Consider the following 20064-nt stretch of genomic DNA (forward strand, 5'->3'; position numbering starts at 1 on the left):
CTAAGCTTGCTGGCGTATATGATGGCATATTTTGTCAGGCGTCATCGTGGAATGCAAGTCGTTAGAGTGCAACAAATCGTCCAGCCATATTCTCTCTTTCATGCTCATGAATCAAGCGTTTCTTAAAATGGACGGATCTTTCAAGTAACAAATCCGAGACGAATCCAGTAGGAGTAATGACTTCTCGTTTTACAAAACTAGATCCTACTTGCTTATTAAGGTATCAGCAATACATGTCTCTTACGGAGCTTATAGAGACATATACTATCTTCACTTGAGCATCAAAGATTCAGTAAAGAATGGTGGCTTTTTAAACTAGGTTGACTCATTCGTCGATGCAGAAACGGCACTCGTGAGGCACTTCTACATGAAGGCCAGGACAGATGGAACTATCGAAACAGCCACTTATTCTCTGGAGGAAAATTATATTTAAAATGAAATGAAATAAAATAAAAAGAAGCAGACTATCAAAATGTGCACAATCATAGTGCTGTGACTTCACCTGGTAGATTTTCCTGGCAGGCCTCCTACGACATGTTAGCCTAAGGAATATCCGGACAAACTTCCAACAACAAATTCTCCCCCATCCTTCGCCATTTTACCTCCTCTGCCGTGCTGAAGCAGTGGAGGGAAGAGCAGGTCCTCACCACCCCCAGCTCATCAGCTCTGAGCCTTCCGCCTCTCGTTCTCCACCAAGGTACAGAAACACCCACGCTTGCAGCTTGCGGACTTTGGATAATCCTGTCAGCAAGGATTGACAACGCCAGGTCCACGATAAGAGGCATCCGAGGAGATTACCTAGTTTCTGAGGGGAAGGAGGTGGGGAAACCCGACGACAGCTTGGTCTCCATGAGGAGGCAGTAGGATTGGTCCCGAAACCCCGAGCAAAACCCGCGGCCCCACAAGATTTGCAAAGGCAATTCCGCTCGAAGCCGGCATGCTTCACCTGAAGGTTGACCACCAATTCGTGAGCGTTCACGCTGCAATTAGCAGCGTGTCATCGTTTGCCCAATGTGGGAAAAGTGCGTCACTCGAAGCTGATCGTTCCCCGACCCAATCGCACTTTTGCCTCGCAACCTCTTTGTCCCTGCCGATTTTTAAAGCTTTGTTTGATTACTAGCTTGATTGGTTCGGTGTGAAACCAACATTTGGTCGAAAGGAAAAGTTGCACAGCAATAATCGCGATAGCCCACGCATATCCTCCGCATTGTGCAAGCAATTGCGACCTTTTTCTTTCACTTTTTATATAATTTTCTTTGAGTTTGGGTTTGTCTTTTTCACATTTCGGTATGTACAATGTTCGCTTTCCGTAATCAGTTAAAAATGCTTAAATTTGTTGTCGCGTTTTGAAATCCAACTGCATATGGTTTTATAACACCTGTTCATTGCATTCAATTGCGCTCCATGTGTGAGGTCTATTTCATGGTCCTACAAGCTTATAGCCTTTTCTCCCTCACTTGTGATATATATATATATATATATATATATAGACACATACACATAAATCCTAGTGGAAATTTGTGCAATTGAGTATGCAAACAATGTTCATAACTACATAAGTCTTCTACAACAATTCTTAAAAACATAAGTTAAAAACATATACATATAATAATTCTACATATGGTCAACACCATAGAAATGGAGTTTTCTTATCCACTTCTACATCAGAAACACCATAAATATTGTAATCATTACACTTCTACATTACACTTTTTCTTTTAGGCTCTGTATTAAAAGATACTTCCAGAGCATAAAAAATATATTTTGCTTTTGGTTTTCACGTTTTTGTGTGTATATATATATATATATATATATATAAGTATATGTGTGTATGGTTCCAGTGCCATAGCACTTTAAGGCAAAATTAGTACATGAATCAGATTTTTGTAAAACTTTTTAAGAAATTATCATAATCTACCTTTTATGAAACAATACAATATTCGTGTACATTGCATGTTATTCCTCTTTTAATACAGTCACCTCATGGATTCTAATTACGAAATTGAAAACGAAGTAGAACTGTGTTTACAGCTTTATTTCACTGTTTGAATTTGACAGACAGAATTGGTTGAACATTAGCACAATTATTCTTTACCTTGAATGGAGAATCGAAACGGACCCATACATCAAAGTGGTCCTTCGTTAAGTCTTCGTTAACCTGCTGTGACAGTTGCGTATTGTAATTAGCACCTGAATCTCAAGGGCTCGGGGCCGCGAATATGTCTCGGGCCAAACTTTTGAGCCGCTACTGGTTGATTTCCTTCATAACAGACCATGACGAATTTGTGGAAGAAAAAATTGCTCTATTCCACGATTCGTCAACATCCAGTGACGTCACTACCTCTGCCGCCCCTCTGTTCAACGTTGCTCTATTCCCCCTTGCATCTGCCTTCGTTGTCTGTGCACCTGTTTCGCCTTCGCTAGATATGGCTGACACCACGGATTCCGTCCGCAATTCCTCCTGTAACTAGATTTGGAATCTTGCTTAGTGGCCATCACAACAGTAAATGCGTTTCACCTCCTTGCTATGAGGAACATGGATTTTTTTCCGCTGTACTATTCCTGTGCGAAAATCTTCATCAGTATTTTTACCTAACCGTGCCCGTTCGCAGGGCCACAGAGGGTAAGCTTCTCTCTCCCCTTCCTCGGGCTCTCTGCACTCTGACCGGTTCTACTTGCGGAGGACAGCATGCTCGGTGCAGAATTCCCAAGTCTGACTGTGCAGTCGACAGGGCGAGAGACTATAATTAGTGGCCCCCCCGTTACCCAGTTGGACTGGGCGGGAAAGATGCTTCTATGCCTTTGAATTCCCTCCTTTTCCTTGGCGACCACGAGATGCCAGAAAACATCTCAGTTGGCATCTGCGCTTGAGTTACTTGTGAGTTGGTGCAAATGACACAGAGCCTCCCACAAAAACCCCCGACCCCCAATAAATATAATATATATTTTTGCCCCCCAATAAATGTAATATATATTTTTGTATGTGCGTGTGCACACTCACGCAAGGAATTATGTACTTGCAGGGAATATGTAACTTTTATATACAATTGTATATTATTATTATTAAAAAAAATAATATTGTAATTGATATTCTTTTTGAAAGTTCCAAATCATGATGTCTTTCCTACGTAAAGTTAAAACCAAATTTTTACTGAGTTCATGAAGCATTCATATTACCATATTACTTCCTTTGCATATAATATGTTGAAGAGAAACATGATTTAGTTAGGATACCACAGAATGGAAGGAGAGAAGGGTGAAGAAAAGGGAAAAATATGAATAAATAAATTAATTAATATGGGAGAATATTAAATCTGTCCACTTAAATTCACCCACCATATGATTATGCAATTTGAAATTGTTTCAAGACTTCTTCAGCCCGACCCCAATTCCTTCAAGTCTTTGTGCTGCCATGGTGAGTTGATTTAAGATTTAGGTGGGTGGACTTACTATTCCCCTTTCTATATTCACTAAAGTTGGAAGTCTCTGTTTTGTCTGATTAATAGAATGTAATTTTTTATTTTATTTTTACGTATAATAATACAATACATAATAAAAACCAAGAATATAAACATTATAATTTAATATAAAATTAAGTTATTTAATTAATATTTCATAAAAAATATCCATAAAAAATTATATTCTTAAAAATTATATATATATATATATATAATGAAAATTTGATAGAAAATGATATTAATTTGCAACAGTAAAAAAACTTAAAATTTTGGTTTATGATGTAATTTTATAATTTTTAATTATAAAAATAAATTCTCATCATATTTATATAAATATTATTATTATTATAAATTATCAATGTATAGAATAATAAAAAACTAAAAAATTAAAAATTAAAAATTATACATTCATATTTTATGAATACCATACAAAAATTAACACTATATATTATTAAGGACATAACTCTTAAAGAATTGAAAGTTCAATGCACTCTTATGTCATTTGAAAAGACTAGATAATCACTCAAAGATAATATAATATTAAATTAGAATGATTATTGCCAAAAACAAGAAGACTAAGAAGACTTGAAACAAGACTAAGGACTAAAAAAGCATTATTAAGAGTGAAGAAGACTTCACTCTTGTCTCTATATATACTCTTTAACTAAAAGCTATATAACAATGTTTTATACGACCTCCAACACGTGTTGACTTGGCTAGTTACATGTCTTATCTTACAAGACAAGTTTTCTATATGTGCACTACATGGTTAGCTTGTCCTCTAAGCTACCAATACATATAACATATGACTAATTTCATGACTAAGTTTCTAACCTATCAATTAACTACAAACATGTATAAAGTCAAAGCAATGTTTATAGAGCTTCTAAGAAGTTTATCTAGAAGATATTATAAATTAATCTATTTTCACTTAATTTTACTTAATCATATAGGTAATTATTGAAGTAAATATGTATATCCATGACATATATATATCTATTTTTATGACCTTTATTTTTTTATTTTTTTGTTTTGTTCTTTTTGTTTTGTTTTTTTTGACACACCAAAGGAATGAATCTTTTGGATAAGAACTTCCTGTCACGGCCATAATCATGTAAGCTAATAATTACATATAGAAATAGGTAGAAGTAAGTAAAGTAGATAAAAGTAAGTTAATTCTATAATATTTAATATAGAAGCTTCCTAGAAACTTCCTAGACGCTGCTTTGACTTCATAGGTGTCTTTAATTGACTTTTTGGATTAGAAACGTGGTCAACAAGTTGGCCATGTGCCACACATGTTGTTAGCTTGAAGATCAAATTAACTATGTGGCCCACACATAGAAAAACTTGCCTTGTAAGTCAAGGCATGTGTCCTACAAAGTCAACACATATTGGAGGTCCTATAGAACGTCACCACGTAGCCCCTAGTTAGATAGTATATATAGAGACAAGAGTGAAGGCTTCTTCACTCTTGTCAACTCCTTTCTTGCTTCTAGTCTAGGTTCAAGAGTCTTTAGTTTCTTGTCTTGTGGCAATAGCCATTCCAGTTTCCTTTTAATATACCTACTTGTTTATATTTTGACTTATTATATCGAGATAGCCTTTTTGTGTATATTTTCCCTCATCGTGTCTTTGTCCTTGACAGATTGACAAGAGTACACTTACAATATCAGAGCTTTGTTTTTCTTGAGTGAGAGTGGATTACGCCTTTCTCTTGACAAGACATAAGCGTATTAAAAGTTTGCAGATTACCCACTTCTAAACTGATATTGTTCTTAGTATCTTCTTTGTTATCAAGTCTTTCTTTTCTTTTGTCTTGAGCAGTATCAAACAAATTTTTCTTCTTAGTGTCATTATGGCAGAGCTTGTTGAAATGAAGAGTGCAATGGCACAAATGCAAGAGCAAATGAGGGAGTTAATGCTTGCGATGCATCAACTCAACTCACCAACACATGAAAGAACAAGAATAGCAAAAAGTGGAGATATAAAGATGATCGGAGCTGCTTCAACATCTACAAGAAATCACGTTCCTTCTCCAATTGTACAACACCCTGTAAGCACTAGAGAACCAAGAATTGCCTTATCCGAGAAATTTGATGGTACGAGATCTAAGTTTCGAGGGTTCATCAATCAAGTACAATTGGTAATTGAACTTCAACCGCAAAGCTATCCAACTCCAAGATCACAAGTCAGGTTTATTGGCACTCTACTTTCTGGTTCTGTATTATCGTGGTTTTCGTCTTTTCTTGAACAACGAAATCCAATATTGGACAATTTAGAAGCTTTTTTGGCGGAGTTTTGTTCTATGTATGGTGAACACGATGCAACTCGTGTTGCAACAAATAAGATCCGAATTCTGCGACAAGGAAATCGTTCAGTAACAGTATATGCTTCACAATTTTGACAACTTGTAATTGACATCAAGTGGGATGATGCTGCGCTCATCAGTCAATTTCTTTATGGATTGCAATACGAAGTAAAGAAATTGATGCTCAACTTACCTGATCCTCAAACTTTGAGTCAAGCAATCGATTTTACGGTAAAATGTGATAATCGACTTTTCGAATTTCGATCTGAGAATCATTCACGGGAACCTCAACGTTATTACTCAATGGCAACATCAACATCTTTGCCAAACGTACATTCGAAAGTAGAAGACATGCAAATTGACGCGGTACGTTTTAAACTTCTAACTGAGCAAGAAAAGATTCGTCGTCGTCAAGAAGGAGTATGTTTATATTGCAGAGAACCTAAGCACACTGCTCAATATTGTCCAAAGAAGCGACGCAACTATAAAATGAGGGGTACGATGGTCAAAGAAAACAACATGTTGGAAAACGGATTCGTCCAGCTACAATAGGGACCATGCAGCTGGAACCTTGTACAATTCCTAATGAAGGTCCTATCCTCTCCTCAGAACCCTCTCCTTGTTTTATAATAGACTTATATTTAGGACCTAAGAATTACAAAGCCTCTGCTTTATTAGATTCAGGAGCCTCAGCATGTTTTTTAGATGAACAATTTGTTAAAAGTCGTAAAATATCTTTTGTACAGAAACCTAAACCAGTACATGTAGAAGTCATAGATGGTCGTCCCTTGTCTTCTGGAGGTGTCACTCATGAAACTCATCCTATAAAAGTAACAATAGACGGTCATGATAGCTACATAGCTTTTAACATAATTAAATCCCCGTCCAATCCAGTTATTTTAGGTTTATCCTGGCTAGAAAAATATAATCCTCGAATAGATTGGAATTTGCGTAAACTTGACTTTTCCTAGAGCGTTATTAATAGTTCTACTAACCAAGTAAAAAATTATAAGTCTAGTATAGTAAAACCCGTACTGATAGGTGCAAAAGCATTTATACACACAGCAAAAGAAGGATCAACTTTTGCTATTTATACTGCACCTATTTCTGAAAACGTAAAGACTTCAAGTGGCATTCCAAGTCAATATCAGGAGTATCAAGACGTTTTTGAGAAAAAGAATGCAGATATTCTTCCTGAGCATCGTCCATATGATTGTTCAATTGACCTCAAGGAAGGAACTCAGCCACCATTTGGACCAATTTACAGTTTATCGCAAGATGAGATGGCTGAACTCAAGACATATATTGACGAGAATTTAGCGAAGAATTTCATACGCCATTCAAAATCTCCAGCAGGAGCTCCAATTCTATTCGTAAAGAAAAAAGATGGATCTTTACGAATGTGTGTTGATTATCGAGGACTCAACAAGATCACAATCAAGAACAGGTATCCATTACCTTTGATATCAGGACTCCTTGACCAGTTGAATCAAGCTAAGATCTATACAAAAATAGATCTAAGAGGAGCATATAATCTAGTACGGATCAAAAAAGGAGATGAATGGAAGACTGGGTTTCGAACCAAGTATGGACATTTCGAATATAATGTCATGCCCTTTGGACTCACGAATGCACCAGCTGCTTTTCAACATCTCATGAATGATGTATTTCGTGAATTCTTAGACAATTTTGTTGTCTGATATCTAGACAATATCTTGATCTATTCTAAGAACGTCGAAGAACATGAAATACATGTTCGTCAAGTATTACAAAAACTTACAGATGCAGGATTGTACGCCAAGATGGAAAAGTGTGTATTTCACACTACTCAAGTTGACTTTTTAGGATACATCATTTCAAATGATGGTCTCATGATGGATTCTAAGAAAGTCCAAACAATCATGGATTGGAAGATTCCAAGGACAGTAAGAGATGTCCAATGTTTCTTGGGATTTGCCAATTACTATCGGATCTTCATCAAAGATTTCTCACGAGTTGCAGCTCCACTTATACGCTTGACTAGTAAAGATAAATTTCAATGGAATCAAGAAGCGGAAGCAGCATTTGAAGCCTTGAAGACATCGTTTGTCTCTGCATCAGTCTTATATCGTGTTGACTTTTCCAAGGCATTTTTTATGGAAACAGATGCATCAGATTTTACATTGGGTGCAGTTTTATCACAAATGGGAACAGATGACAAACTTCATCCGATAGCTTTTCATTCAAGAAAATTCTCAGCAGTCGAGATCAATTATGAGATCCACGATAAAGAACTTCTTGCGATCATGGATTCCTTTCAAGAATGGCGTCATTATCTAGAAGGCGCTTCTAGTCCAGTCACTGTGTATACAGATCACAAGAACCTCGAGTATTTCATGTCAGCACGCTTGTTGAATCGTCGTCAAGCTCGTTGGAGTATGTCTTTGTCAAGATTCGAGTTCATTATCACTTATCGGCCAGGAAAACAACAAGGTTTGTCCGATGCCCTATCTAGACGTTCTTATTTTGCACCAAAAGAAGGAGATGCAACTTTTGAGCAACAAAGAACGGTCCTCTTGAAACCAGAGCAATTTCATCTCCGAGCAATGAAATCAACATTGATTGTTGATTCAACTTTTCTCAAGCAAATCCAGTCCAGTATGTCCTCAGACCCTCTTGTTCATGATATCGAGAATAATTCTTCCAAGTCTCATGATTCTTCTAAGTTCGAGTTCAAGAATAATCTATTATATTTTGAAGGACGCCTATATGTTCCAGAAGGAGAAGCACGTTTACGTGTTCTTCAAGCACGTCATGACTTTCCAGCAGCAGGGCACTTTGGATATAATAAGACTTTGGAACTCATATCAAGAGATTTTTGGTGGCCACAAATGTGGAAGTCAGTCAAAGACTTTGTACAATCATGTGATATTTGTTCAAGATCAAAAATTCCTCGTCATCGACCTTACAGACTTCTTCAGCCATTACCTATACCAGAACAACCATGGTCTTCTGTTTCTATGGATTTCATCACAGATCTTTCAAGCTCAAGATCTTATGATTCTATATTTGTGATAGTAGATCGTTTCACCAAGATGGCACATTTTGTGCCATGTACAAAATCTATCACAGGTGAAGAAATAGCTAAGCTTTTCATTGATAATATCTATCGCTATCATGGATTACCTAAAGATATCATATCGGATAGGGGAACTCAATTTGTGTCAAGATTCTGGAGGACCCTTTTCAAGATTTTAAAAGTGGACATAAAGCTATCTTCGGCTTTCCATCCTCAAAACGATGGACAAACAGAGCGCGTAAACTAAGTCTTGGAGCAGTATTTAAGGTGTACTATCAACTACCAACAAGATGATTGGATAACCCTTCTGCCATTGGCAGAGTTTGCTTATAATAATACGGTACATTCTTCCACGCAACAAACACCTTTCTTTGCCAATTATGGCTATCATCCACGACTTGATACTTTTGATTTTTTAAAAGTTGATAATCCTGCAGCAGAAGATATGGCAAATCGGTTGTCAGAGTTACATGCAATAATGAAGACACAATTGAAGGAAGCTCAAGAACGACAAAAGATAAACGTAGATCTATATCGTAAGGAGCAACCACAACTCAACGTGGGTGATAAGGTATGACTACTTCGTCGCAATATCAAGACTACTCGACCTTGTGACATGTTGGACTATTGTAGGCTTGGCCCCTTTTCTGTTTCTGAACAGATCAATCCAGTTGCATATCGGTTACATCTACCGGAGTCAATGAAGATCCATCCTGTATTCCACGTGTCTCTTCTTGAACCATATAAGACAGTGGATATACAAGGAAGAAGACAAATGCCACCGCCTCCTATAGAAGTAGATAATAATGAAGAATTTGAAGTGGAAGAGATATTAGACTCAAGGCAGCGCCGAAATAAGCTGGAATATCTTGTTCATTGGCGCGGATATGATATTAGTGAACGCACATGGGAGCCATCCAGGAATCTAGCAAATGCATTCGCTAAAGTCAAAGTTTTTCATCAACGACATCCATCAAAACCAAGATGAAAATCTCTCTTATAAAAGAGACAAGATTGAGACAAGATAACATTCAATTTTCTATCCTTTTTTGTAACTTCTTTACATTTGTGACGCTAATTAGATGGAGAGCCAACAACCAGCGGATTCAACTCAAGAACCTTCGTTTGCTGACCTGCCGGACGAGACATTACGATTGTCACAACCTTCAAGACGACGCAATTGAGATGAAGATCTTCAAGAACGATATGTTCTTCCTCGAATAGATGGTGAGATACAACACGTTTGGTATCACGATTTGGGAAGGGACTCCCGATGTTTGGTGATTTTGCTAGAGGTAGGAACAACTCCTGATGGTGTTCCAAATATTCTATTCGAAGGAAGTTACGAAGGCCTCAACAATGATCAAATAACTGGGTGGTCTTCCCGCCCTGGTATGGGATACTACCGATGGTTGAGAGGCCCTATCAATCATCTTCGAAGAGAACATAGATCAGAGTATGTGGCGAATACAATTCGTCGCATCATAGATTTCCTCAACATATGATGACCGCTCCTCGTGGAACTCGTCTCTAGAAGGGGGGGTAATGTTATGGTCATAATCATGTAAGCTAATAATTACATATAGAAATAGGTAGAAGTAAGTAAAAGTAGATAAAAGTAAGTTAATTCTATAATATTTAATATAGAAGCTTCCTAGAAACTTCCTAGACGCTGCTTTGACTTCATAGGTGTCTTTAATTGACTTTTTGGATTAGAAACGTGGTCAACAAGTTGGCCATGTGCCACACATGTTGTTAGCTTGAAGATCAAGCTAACTATGTGGCCCACACGTAGAAAAACTTGCCTTGTAAGTCAAGGCATGTGTCCTACAAAGTCAACACATATTGGAGGTCCTATAGAACGTCGCCACGTAGCCCCTAGTTAGATAGTATATATAGAGACAAGAGTGAAGGCTTCTTCACTCTTGTCAACTCCTTTCTTGCTTCTAGTCTTGGTTCAAGAGTCTTTAGTTTCTTGTCTTGTGGCAATAGCCATTCCAGTTTCCTTTTAATATATGTACTTGTTTATATTTTGACTTATTATATCGAGATAGCCTTTTTGTGTATATTTTCCTTCATCGAGTCTTTGTCCTTGACACTTCCATTAAGTGTAGAGAAGATTGCATAGCCATGGATTGAATTACCAATTACAGTATTTGCTTTGGGTACATCAATGCCATCACTTGATAGTTTAAGGTCATCTCAGACCAATATTTTATAACTTTTGTTTATAAAAATTGTGTAAAAAACAACACACACACACACACACACACACACACACACATATATATATATATATATATTTATAAATGTATTTAATTTTAAGTAATATATTTTTATAAAATATATTATTTTAAATTATATGTAATAAAATTTATTTTATAAAATTTTAATTTAAAAGTATTTTATTATTATTTATTATTGAAATTATTTTTTAAAACTTTTTTACAAATTAACATGGAATTATAATTTAAGAAGATTTATTCATTTAATAAGACATGGTATAATTTCTTTGTAACAAACAGATATTGGTATAATAGGTTGTAATGTTAATTATTCAAAATAACTATTTATAGTACTAATATTTCTATTTATATAAATTTATAAAAATAGTAGATTATACAATCAAACCTTTTGATACAATTCCTTTGATGTTCTATAGGCTCTTTATATAAAACAAAAGAATCCAAGTGACATGTCAAAACCCTTGTGAACCGTACCACTTGCCAATACCTTCTTTAGTCAAAATTGCATAAAAGTGCATATTAGTCAAAATTCTAAAAATTAAAACATTATTTTATTTTTCTTTTCTTCAAAACAAAACAAACAAAACATTACTACTTGACACATATATACATCCATCCATACTAATCTCAAGTTTTGGGAATTTTCCAAGTTGAAAGCAAGTGATTTAATTAGGGCATTGAGATTCCATCTACAAAGGGCAGGAAGAAAGACAATAAGAAGGGAAGGGAGCAGGGACGTGAGACCTCACAGCAGCGTTGTGAAGGAATCGAAGGAGGAGATCTCGCAAGCAAAACCAGCAAGAGGGTTTGTTTGCTTGCTTGCATGATCTTGCAAGCAAGCAAGCAAAACGAGCAAGAGGAGGAGAAGGAGGAGGAGGGGTGAGCGCCAGAGCTCGGCCCCGGTGGCAAAACAGAATGGATGTCTGGGTTGCACGCTGTACTCGTGTGCACCGTGAATGGAATGTTGCAACCGCAGCTCCCGGCCATTGAATTCAGTTGCATGGAGCCCATTCACAGGATCCATGCCAGTTATTGGGTACAAACCTACCGAATCTATCTCTCCCTCGAGGTAATACCCGGCATTGATTTACCTCGGCGCCATCAGAAGGGTTTATCGGGACGGCTGCACTTCCTGAAGAATCGTGCCGCAGTTTCGTATGAATTTCCTAAATTAAACAAATTCTAGACTTCGTATTGGCATCTTGGGAACCATTTTGGCGGTCGAGTCGTCTCGCTGACCATACAATTCTGTACCTACGGTAAGCTTTATGGGCGACGAGGAAACGTGATTTGCATAGAGACAAATTCGGAGTGGAATTAGAAGGAGTCGGATGGGTACCTTCCTTAACAATTTCTTCTGGGTTCTGTTGTCTCGCAGCGCGATTCTTCCAGAACCCTTTGGCTTTTCTTCGACCCGGCAGTGCTGGCAATTGCTGGCTCTGGTTCTGCTGTTGGATATATATTATGGTACCGAAAGGCCAAAGCTCTGTGGGGTCATCGTATGGGTAGTCATCTTTAATTAAAGCTCCACTGAGGCAATTATTTTAGAAACCTGTCGTCCCAAACTGCCCATTGTCGTCGATAGGGAGTCGCAACTAGGTCTATCCGCTTGAATTCGTTTCACTTTTTCTGGTTTCATTCTTAGTTGAATTTGATCAACCGAAGCAGTAGAGCTGCATTAGAGTCGAAATATAAGCATGCGCACCCCTAGGAGATGAGTCCATTCTTGGTCATGAGCGTGTATTTGTGTCGGAGAATTAGGAGTTGCGCTGAGAAGACGTACCTTGCGAAGAACAAGAGGTGGATTGCAAGGTAAGAGTCAGTAAACTCTGCCGCCGGTATCTGGAAAATCCGTTGTAGTCACCTGCTTGGTGTTCCCATCGATGCCAAACAGGTAAACTTGTTCTGAGCAAAACGAATGCAGTGTCCATGTGAGCTGATGATACCAATGAAGATTTTGGGGTATGACCCGTAGACAACAACTTAGACCAGTTCTTCTCACAGTTCGGTACTCGGCAGTCAGAATTGACCAATATTTTACTCCACCGTGTGCAATCTGTCTGTCGTGCATTACACAGCTTGAAATCAAAGCTTGTGCTCAAGCAAGACTGACTGAATCGTGAGCTCGTAGCGTTGATTTTGCGTTTAATGCCTTCCCGGTAGTTGGGAGTAGGTTGAGCTAACGACAAGCTTACGCAGCAACTGGGTGAACAGTTCATGCTCAGGAAAATCACGAATCCATTCAATGCTAACCGTTTTGATGCTGAAGAATTTCGTCTCCGCAAGGGAGCAGAGAAGCCAGTGAGCAACGGCCAATTCTCATGTTTTCTAATTCTGTGTACAGATTATAAAGCGCGGATACGGCTGTGATTAAATCTGCTTCCGGGTCTAGTATCAGGCTTTGCACTGAGAAGAAAATCGTTACAGATGGAGGGGCTGTTTGAAGTCATGCCAGGATTAGGCTGGAGAGAAGGATTGGGGCTCGTAATCTTCGGGTATATAATTTTCGAACAGCTCTCTTTCTTTTCCAAGCGGAAGCATTTGCCAGGGCCATCCTTCGTATTGCCTTTCGTGGGCAGCGTGATTGCTATGGTGGTTAATCCCACGGGATTTTGGGTTAATCAAGCAAAGGATGCTTCGAAGGTGAGAGCATCGCTTAGATTATCTCCGACCTGATAAAATGATTCCTGCTAACTTGCCTTCTAGTTTTAAGAATGAACATTCGTCGGTTGTTGATGAAGTGAGATTTTATTCGTATTTGCAGGTTGGAGTCTCGTGGAACGCCCTACTCGGTAAGTTTGTTTTGTTTGTGCGAGACTCCCAGCTTTCCCAGAAAATTTTCGCGAACGTTCGTCCCGACGCATTTCATCTGGTAGGTCATCCGCTGGGCAAGAAGTTGTTCGGAGACCACAACCTCATCTTTATGTTCGGGGAAGAACACAAAGATTTGCGACGCCGACTCGCGCCGTTATTCACCTTAAAGGCGCTTGGCGTATACGTATCTATCCAAGAAAAAACGCAGAAGGAGCACATCACCAAATGGTTAGACAGGGCAGATAAACTCAAGAATAATCCAATTCGCATCCGCTTGCTCTGCCGCGACATGAATTTGGAGACATCTCAGAACGTCTTCGTGGGCCCATACCTCACTCCCGACATGCGCGAAAGATTCAACGAGGACTACAAGAACTTCAACGTGGGGCTTATGAGCTTGCCCATCTATTTCCCAGGTTTCTCATTCTACAAAGCCACGAAGTCTGTGAAGAATATCCAAAACTCGCTTGCAAGATGCGCAGCAGCCAGCAAAGCGAGGATGGCTACGGGTGCAGAACCTTCCTGTCTGATGGACTTCTGGATGGTGGAAACTGTGCGGGAGCTTGGGGAGGCCGAAGCTGCAGGAATGCCTCCTCCTTCCCATTCTTCCGACTTCGAAATTGGCTGCCATATCTTCGACTTCCTCTTCGCAGCTCAAGATGCTTCCACATCTTCCCTGGTCTGGGCGATTACCCTAACTGAATCCCACCCCCACGTTCTCGAGAAACTACGAGAAGAGCAATCACTGCTACGTCCTAATCCATTGGCACCTTACACTCCAGAGTCCTTGAGAGAACTGAAATATACCGAGATGGTCGTGAAGGAGGTGCTGCGCTACAGGCCTCCGGCAACCATGGTACCGCACATTGCCAGCACCGACTTTGCCTTGACAGACACTTACACCATCCCAAAGGGAACAATTGTCTTCCCCTCATTACTGGAGTCTTCATTCCAGGGCTTCACTGATCCGGAGGTTTTTGATCCGGAGCGATTCTCCCCCGAACGAATGGAAGATCAAGTGTACAGGAAAAACTGGTTGCTATTTGGAGCTGGACCCCACCAGTGTATCGGGCAACGTTACGCCATCAACCAGCTGATTCTCTTCACCTCCCTCTTTACCACTTTTGTAGATTACAAACGAGCCAGGACTCCAGGGTGTGACGATCTGTTGTACACGCCCACCATCACTCCCAAAGACGAAGGACTCGTGTACATTTCCCCCCGAATTGTGAGCGAGCACTGAAAAACAAATTCTTCTGTCAAGCTCCTCTACTCTGATTTGGTCATTGGTCCGACTGAAAGACAAATCAATACAGCAAAACCGTTGACGCCGTTGTGTGTTCCTGATCGATTCGGTTTCACCAAAATTGTTGGGTGACAACCAACAAACACGTAGGAAGTGAATCTGACTTCGCAAATAAGGGCCGAATTGATAACCAAATTCTGCGTAGTTTATTAGCATCGTGTACAAAACTATTCCGACTTGGAGGTTAATTGAAGATTCACATATTGATCATGTGCTAACAATTTTGTGCATGAGTGAAGCTTTTGCATCGCCATTGTCAACCAAAATGCATTGTTTGTTGACAACTCTGTGATAATTTCAAAGGATTTGGTCTAAGTTGCCTATGGAAAAATCAAACCGCTTTAACCAAGGTTGGCATGTGGATTCGGCCCAGGATTTTCCCCTTGGCTGAATTCGAAAATTTGAAACCCAGTGTCAGAATCCACAATTTCCACTCTTTTATCCTAAACTCCTAGCTGCGGAATATTCCACCTCCTTCCTGAAATCCGAACTCCTGAATTGCACGACTCCAAGGTGGTCATTAAAAGCACTTGCCCAGCTGTTCTGAGCATGCTGAAGCTGTGAAGCACCAGTTCGCACATCGGAGCATCCGCCTCATATATGCCCCTGCACCCGAATTCTAATGCTTCAAAATTTTGGATCATGGCCATCAACCAGATCGGCTCCGAGGTCTGATTTCTGAAGTTTCCACCTCGTCCCCCAAAAGTAAATGTCTTCATTGCCGTCTCTGTATCTGCTTGCATATTGCAGACTACCTCCGTAGCTTGACCCCAATTCACCAATGCCTCGATTTTCATCTCATTTTCGCCACGTCTTGTATTGAGGAAACTGGGCCGTCAAATTTGTACCCCCCCTTCTTGTCAGACACCGACGCCTCATTTGACGAAACCCAAAATCTGCAATCCATGAATTCGCAACTCACAAGCTCACTGTGTTTCCTGTTCACTTGGCTAGAACCAGCGCTGTAGTCGATCAAAGTACCACGCGCCTGGTATGGATCCTTTAGTATTATGTACTAGGTGCCTACCTGTGGAATTCAGTTCCCTTCAGATTCGTCTTCGTCCTCAGTCCTCTAAATCGCATACATTAACAATTGAGAGTAACCAAGCTTATGAGAAAGTGATCTGTGCAAACAGGATATAGAAGAAAAAACTCTCTCGTAACATATCCATTCAACATGATACTTAAAAATATGTAAAATGCAAAAAATCATAACGGATCTGAGAAATGCAACTCTAAAGATCGTTCTCATTAAATTATCAACAATAAGCATGACTTTGATGCTGTTGCCAGGAGTGATTCCCGGTTTTTCACAGCATGTATTACTGCCCTTTCTAAAACTATTTTCTCTATTAGAAGATATTCCTCAAATTGGAAAGTGTTACAATACATTGACCCAACCAAGCATCCAACTCTATCTCCAGTTGTCGTCTTTGTCGCTAGTTTAGAGCCAAAGCTGCATTGTAAAAACTGAGCTGACTTCCATCATGTCCAGTACAATCGCACGAGTTCGTGTCTTCTTATCGTTACAAATATCTAGAAGAAACAGCGCTAAAGCTCCTGCGTGCTGTACTTCCTTCCCCTAAACTCATGTAATAACAACAAACAACTGATGACACAGATCCTCATAAGGCCTCAAAGCCTGCGACACTAAAATTGGGACCCTCTCGCAATAGTGAGCGACTACAAAAAACCTGTGCCCTAACCCAATGGCATCAGTGATCATACAGTTCACCAGTCATGGCTTCCAATAGGTGATCGATAATCACCGCTCTAACTGTACAAATGGACACATTCCGTTTAGTCATGAAGTTGCAACAAAGGATCTGCGGTGGCAAGTCACTACTCGACGCCTTAGCAACTAACAAATGCTACCACAACAATCCAATGACTAAGAACCTGACAATCGCAACCACGGTTCTTGCTCATCCCCTTAGAAAAGTCTCGTTAGGTTGATCATCTACTCAGAATACAACAGTCCTTCTACACTTCAGGCCCGATCCGTCTTTACACAGTGGTGCACCAATATGCCGCCCTCGTCCCTGTTCTTGCAACCAAAACGCACAACGCGATGCAGTTTGCCACACTTTTAAGACACCAGCCAAAACCCAATTCTCATTTTTCTCGATATAGTCCCAACAGTGCTTCAAAACGCAACATGGGCAGCTCCCTCTACAAAGAAGGCAAGGTCCCCGATGTTAGTATCTCAGCAGAGTCTTGTCAAAGGTAAAAGATAATTTTAGGTGGCAATGCCACAAGTATATATATACACTCAATGGCAGCACTAGGCCACCATCTTACATAAATTGTACTAACCTTTGGTAAATATACATTTGATATATATACAAATTTTAAATACATAGGTTATATTAACATCCTCCTGTAAGCTCAAACCTCAGTTGGATGTATCTTGGCTCTTCATTTAAATGTATTCAGGCCATTCATATTTATGGACCAATAGTAGTCCAAAATTTAATTAGCATGGATTCACAAATTGCAATATGATTCTAATAGTAATTCATTTTACTAAAATCTTTACTAAATCATTAGATTTATATAGTCCAAAGGTTTATTCTTAAATCTTGACCATTGTTTTTTGCTTATATATCAAATTTTCTTTGTTGAGGGTTATAATTTTTTCTTTTGTCATAGACATATATATTTACCTAGATAAGAAGTATTAGGTAGAATATAAATATAGGAAGATGTGATATTATCTTGTGGCAAATCTCCTTATAAGATTTATAGATGCTTTTTTAATTTTATATATGTTTATAGTTAATTAATAGTTTGGAAATTTGGCCAACAAGTTAGCCATGTGTTGCACATATGGGTAGCTTGGGGTATAAGTTATTGATGTAGTACACATATAAGAAACTTGCCTTGCAAGTTAAGACATAAGTCTTACAAATTGGACATGTATTGGAGGTCCTATAGAATATTGTCACATAGTTCCTAGTTAGATAGTATATATAGAGGTAAGAGTAAAGCCTTTTTTACTCTTATCAATACCTTTCTAATCCTTAGTCTTGTTTCAAGACTTTCTAGTCTTTTTGACTTTGACAATAACCATTTTAGTTTAATATCATACCATCTTTGAATGACTCTCCAATCTTTTCAAGTAGTTTAAGAGTGTATTGAACTTTTAGTTCTTTGAGATTCATGCCCTTGATAGTTTAACAAGAGTGCTAACTCTTTGTTTTTATTTTGTTTTTAGAAGTGAGTAGATTATTCCACTTTTATTGCTATATTTTGAAGGTTGTAGATTATCCACTTTTAAATTAATATTTAGTATTTTAATATATATTTAAAAAATGAAGATTATTTTTCTTTGTAGAAATTTTTATTTGATATAAGGAGCTACAGATTATCTTCTTTTAATTTGACTTGTAGATTTGTTTGAATTGTCCATGAAAATAAAAATTATAGATGCTACTTTTAGTGGAAGTGAGAATAGATTTACAACTATTGCAAATCTTTACAATATTGTATAGTAATAGGGCCATTAGGTAAAAAAAAAAAAAAAAAAAAAAAAAAAAATCATTATAAAAGAGCGTTATTAAAAAGATATAATAAAAAAATATAAATAAAAGATAGATAGGTAGTAAAATCTTGTAGTATTAAAATTACTTTTTATAAAAATAGATTCTGTTTATTTTATATAATCATAGATATGACAAAACAAGATAGATTAAAAAAATAAATGATACATTCATATGTAAGAAAGAGTTAGGAATTGGTTTTAGTAAAAAATACTTCAAGAAAAAAAAATTGATATCCAAAGTAGACTAGTTGCTAACCAAGGTCAAAAACAGATCCCAAGGCACAAAATTGAGCACCTACACAATTTTTGAGGTTTTTTTGTCAATCAAAAATAGAATTTGAAAGCAAACTTGAAAAAAAAAATTTTGAGACTTGGTTTTATGTCATTGGATTAATATTGAGGTTTTAAAGGATATTGAAAGTTAATAATATATTTGATGGATTTAGATCTTGAGGAATAAAATTAAATTTACATATTTGAGAATTTTATAAATCTTGAAGCATATTTATAATTAAAAATTTAGAAATTTATTATTGTGCTTATTTTAAATATGTATAAAAAATTTAAGATCAATGAAATATTTAGATTAAAGAGTAAAAGAGTTTTATAGTTTATAGTCTCAGAAATTGAGGTTTAGAGGACCAATGAGGATTTCTAAGATTTATGTCAATCTGCTTGTTGGATAGAAATAAAATTTTGCTCATAGGTAATTAACTTGACTTCCAAAAATTGTGAAAATTTTTGAACCAATTGAATGGTCAAATTAAGAGATCATAGCTTGAAAATATCAATATCAAGATTGAAAAAGGATGTTGGATGATACTTAATTGGAATTTAGGAATTATTATCTATTTGATTTGTGGAATCTTCTTCAATTTTTTTTTATTATTGCTAATTTAATTTTTTACAAATTTTAAAAAATTTAAGTCAAAATCAATGATTCAATCATTAATTATTGGATTTTCAATATGCTATAAGATTTGTTAAGAGTTTATTTAAGATTTAGGATTTGAATAAGAATTGATTGAGATTGTTTTAGAATCTAGGATTTGCTTAGGATTTTCTTAGGATTTGGTCTAAGATTTGATTAGGATTTTATTAAGATTTAATTAGAATTTATTTAGGATTTGATTAAGATTTATTTAGAATTTGATTAAGATTAATTTAGGATTTGATTAGAATTTGATTCAAGATTAAGATTAAAGATTTGATTTGGATTTTATTAGAATTTGTGTAGGATTTCATTGAAATTTGTTTGAAATTTAATTAGGATTGATTTGGATTTATGATTTCATTAGGATTGGTCTAAGATAAAGATTTAGGATTT

General features: G+C 37.4%; 1 protein-coding gene across 1 annotated transcript; it reads left to right on the plus strand.

The window, feature by feature from the left end:
- The first annotated feature begins 12807 nt into the window (after positions 1-12807).
- LOC112285903 (cytochrome P450 710A1) lies at positions 12808-15414 on the plus strand. The gene is made up of 3 exons (XM_024527274.3): positions 12808-12885; positions 13418-13716; positions 13838-15414. Exons 2-3 carry the CDS (start codon positions 13501-13503, stop codon positions 15128-15130), a joined length of 1509 nt encoding a protein of 502 aa, XP_024383042.1. The 5' UTR covers positions 12808-12885; positions 13418-13500; the 3' UTR covers positions 15131-15414.
- Positions 15415-20064: the final 4650 nt, after the last annotated feature.

This window comes from Physcomitrium patens, chromosome 1 (genome assembly GCF_059467195.1).
Source record: "Physcomitrium patens ecotype Gransden chromosome 1, ASM5946719v1, whole genome shotgun sequence".
NCBI classification, from domain to species: domain Eukaryota; kingdom Viridiplantae; phylum Streptophyta; class Bryopsida; order Funariales; family Funariaceae; genus Physcomitrium; species Physcomitrium patens.